Genomic DNA, 3,169 nt, shown 5'->3' with positions numbered 1-3,169 from the left:
AGCGTTTATATAAAGTAAACAGTAGATACAAAAGGTATAAGCATTTATGTTTATTATGGTTAGGCTTATTAGGTTACGGACCTAAACATAAGGTCAGCTTAGGAACTGAAGAGGACCTATCGATAACGTGCAGCGTCGTTGCGTCGCGGCACGTAACACCCCTCACGATCTCTACGAAAAAGAATGCAGCTCACGCGATCACGTGTCATGCCGTGTTGCTTTAATATATTATAATTTATATACATGTATGATTTATACATGTATAATTAAATCACAATAAAGAAACTAGTAGAAAAATAAATAACGAAGTATAATTTTATTTTTTTTCTATTTAAATTAAAATATAACTATCAATTCGGTTTTATTTCAATGCATTTTATTGACATACAAATTAAGCATAACATCGAAAAAGGGCTAAATTCGTAACATTAAGAAAAACAAAAAAACAATTTTAAATTCAACGAAAAATAATTTGTTCTCTCGTACAAAAGCAATTGTTAAAAATCCTGACATTATAATGTGTTCACAAGTTGATTTAAAGAACAAATAGAATTTTTTCGTTAGATATAATACTGATAAAAATGTATAAAACATATAATTAATGTGAGTTTGTGAAGATATAATGTATTTGTTTAAATTTAGATCAACTTGTAGACTTCAGAAAATTATGTCTAAAATGTTAAACATAATTAATAGGTTTTATTCATAGAAGCTCCCCAAACAGCAAAAATATTCGAAATACATCATAGCGATATCCTAAAGATATCACATATCCTAAATATATCTTTAAGATATTCCTACAATATATTTTGGACACTTTTGCTATGTGGGTCAAATCATAAATTGTACTTTTAAGTTGTATTAATACTTATTTGCATAAAAAATTCAAAATTGTAATATATTTATAAAAAGAAAAAACATGTTTTGTTGATTTAAAAAAATATTTTTTTATCAGTTTTGTTAATTTATCTACTGCAATATTATGCGAACCAAATATTAGCCGATGTAAAATTAATATTTCTCACAGATCGATGTAAAAAGAAAATTCGGAGTGCTAGTTTCACATCTTCTACTGTTCTCAATCAACTCCATTATCTTATCTGAATCTTCTGGCAATAGATCTCGAAATTCTTTAGTATTTATGATATCGTTTTTATAAAGCTTAAAAAAAGTTGCTGAGTGTGATTCTAAATATTTTGCATTAGATGAAAACGCAAGTTGTACAAGTTTCATGGCATTTTCAATCGTAATATGGCGTAACAAATAATGTTTACACGTTAATTTTAAAGCTGATACATCATACTTATTGGCTATTATTAACAATTGTTCAAGCATGCAATAATTATCTTGTATTTCTTCTATTGAACCAGTTAAAATAAATAACAAAAGGTATTTAAAAGCTTGTACCTCATTATTTCTCTTTAATTCATTTGTTAATTCTTTTTCGTCTTTGTTATGTGTAAGGCACATGTTCTTAAAATAGCTACTGTTGGTAGCATACAATAATTTTTTCGATATAACATATTGTTCTTTATCTATTATAAATTTTATCGAGTTCACATTTTTAGGTTCAAACTGATTAAATGTTGAGTCTTCAGATGTTTCGTCTTTTGGATATACTGTTGAGGATGGTAAATTCATATGTATAGTGTTACTTATTACTATATGAAGAATTTCAAACTTGCAGCGTATTATAAACGTATCGGTGTAAATGTGGTCAAGGTCCGAAATTTCCATTAATAATGTCATATCCTTTATATAACCCGAAACTGATTTTGATAGTACAGATTTAGGCGGATTAATTACAGTACATGAACCAGTAAATGGTGTATTAGTACGTATGTAAAATTTGATCGCTCTTAGAGATTCAGGCGGCTTCATCACAGTACATGAACCGGTATCTTTGGTAAAGTCGGCATTACAAATTTGATCTCACCTGGAGATTTAGATTTACGTATAATGTTCATTTGAATCTTGTATTTACGATTTTCTGGAAATTGTGCAGAATCTAATGTATCTAGAATTTTACAAACAAGCTTAAATTGATCGATTTTCCATGAATACTCGAATGTAGTCGATTCAATTTGTGTGGTAGAATAACTCTTCACATATGATGGTAAAGATGATAAAGCCTGCTGTTTTTCTGAAGACTCCTCAGTAAAGACATTCTTAACTTGCTTTTCGTCAGAATTCTGAAAATAAGCAATTTACTTACAAATAATGAAAATAATAAAGATCGGAGTGTCTTAAAAATCTCTACATCTTTTTTAGTAAAATATATTGAATTTATTTATAATTTTATACATCGTACATTTTGATGTATCTAATACATATTTTATATTAAGTGAAATTCTTCAACACTTTGATATTATACGATATATTAAACAAAGTTATATATCTTGAATTCTGACAAATAGTAGATAAGTCTGCAGTAGACTTTTCGCAGTAATAATTTTTAATTGCATTCAAATAACATGCACTAGTAAAAATTAGATTTGATATATCTGCAGGATATATGTATGAATTTTCTTCGTTATGTATGCTTCAAAATATATTGAATTGTCATTTTAGGAAATGTCACAAATACATTGATTCGTTTATACAAAGTCTTATGTGCTTTCTAGCGTTTTAATAACGTACAATACGTATTCATAAAATTGAGAAGAAATATTAAGAACCTTACCTCTTTTCCTTCCATTATAGTATTCATTTTCTGTTAAATATCTTGATTGAGATAGATTTCAAGTTCTTTTAAAGAGCTTCGCTGATATTCCACACTCTGTCCAGATAATAATATTAGAATAATGCGTGTACAGATTTCGTATGGACACCAATGGCAGGCATATGTCCTTTGCTTACCGTTATTTGCAAAATAGCGATATATGTAACAATAATACCGTCTGTAACGACAATGGCCGACAATGCGATGCCAGAAATGAGAAAAATAAGACTCGTGCCTTCTCATGGTTTCTACGAAAAAAAAGTGACTCACGCGATCACGTGTTATCCAGCCCCATCGAAAAGGAAATGGAAGGGATATTCACACAAAGAAAAGCCACCTTTATAGTTTACGTACGTCAAAGTGCTTAACGCTAATATGAATATGGCTCATTTTTGCGTGAGAGTATTCCTTTCATTTCATTTTCCACGAAGCCGCGTCTCATTTTTG

The 3,169-nt window shown here is 29.1% G+C and overlaps 1 protein-coding gene across 5 annotated transcripts in view; it reads right to left on the bottom strand.

Annotated features, from left to right (window-relative positions):
* LOC105461442 (BTB/POZ and MATH domain-containing protein 5-like) overlaps positions 1-3,092 on the bottom strand; it is a 4,992-nt gene extending 1,900 nt beyond the window's left edge. Inside the window, exons 1-2 of one of the 5 annotated variants that reach the window (XM_011707937.1) lie at positions 2,860-3,051; positions 2,684-2,777 (exon numbers count right to left, since the gene is read on the bottom strand). In XM_011707937.1, the coding sequence (XP_011706239.1) occupies positions 2,684-2,710 (27 nt within the window). In that variant the 5' untranslated portion in view covers positions 2,711-2,777; positions 2,860-3,051. Of the gene's footprint in view, positions 1-837; positions 2,193-2,683 lie in introns of those variants that run through there. The other 4 variants (XM_011707938.1, XM_011707940.1, XM_011707939.1 and 1 more) reach the window with 4 other exon arrangements.
* Between the last annotated feature and the right edge of the window lie 77 nt (positions 3,093-3,169).

Source organism: Wasmannia auropunctata, unplaced genomic scaffold (assembly GCF_000956235.1).
Source record: "Wasmannia auropunctata unplaced genomic scaffold, wasmannia.A_1.0 LD288237.1, whole genome shotgun sequence".
Classification (NCBI taxonomy): Eukaryota; Metazoa; Arthropoda; class Insecta; order Hymenoptera; family Formicidae; genus Wasmannia; species Wasmannia auropunctata.
Note: the sequence above shows the minus strand (reverse complement) of the source record. Positions and strands in the feature narration are given on the sequence as shown.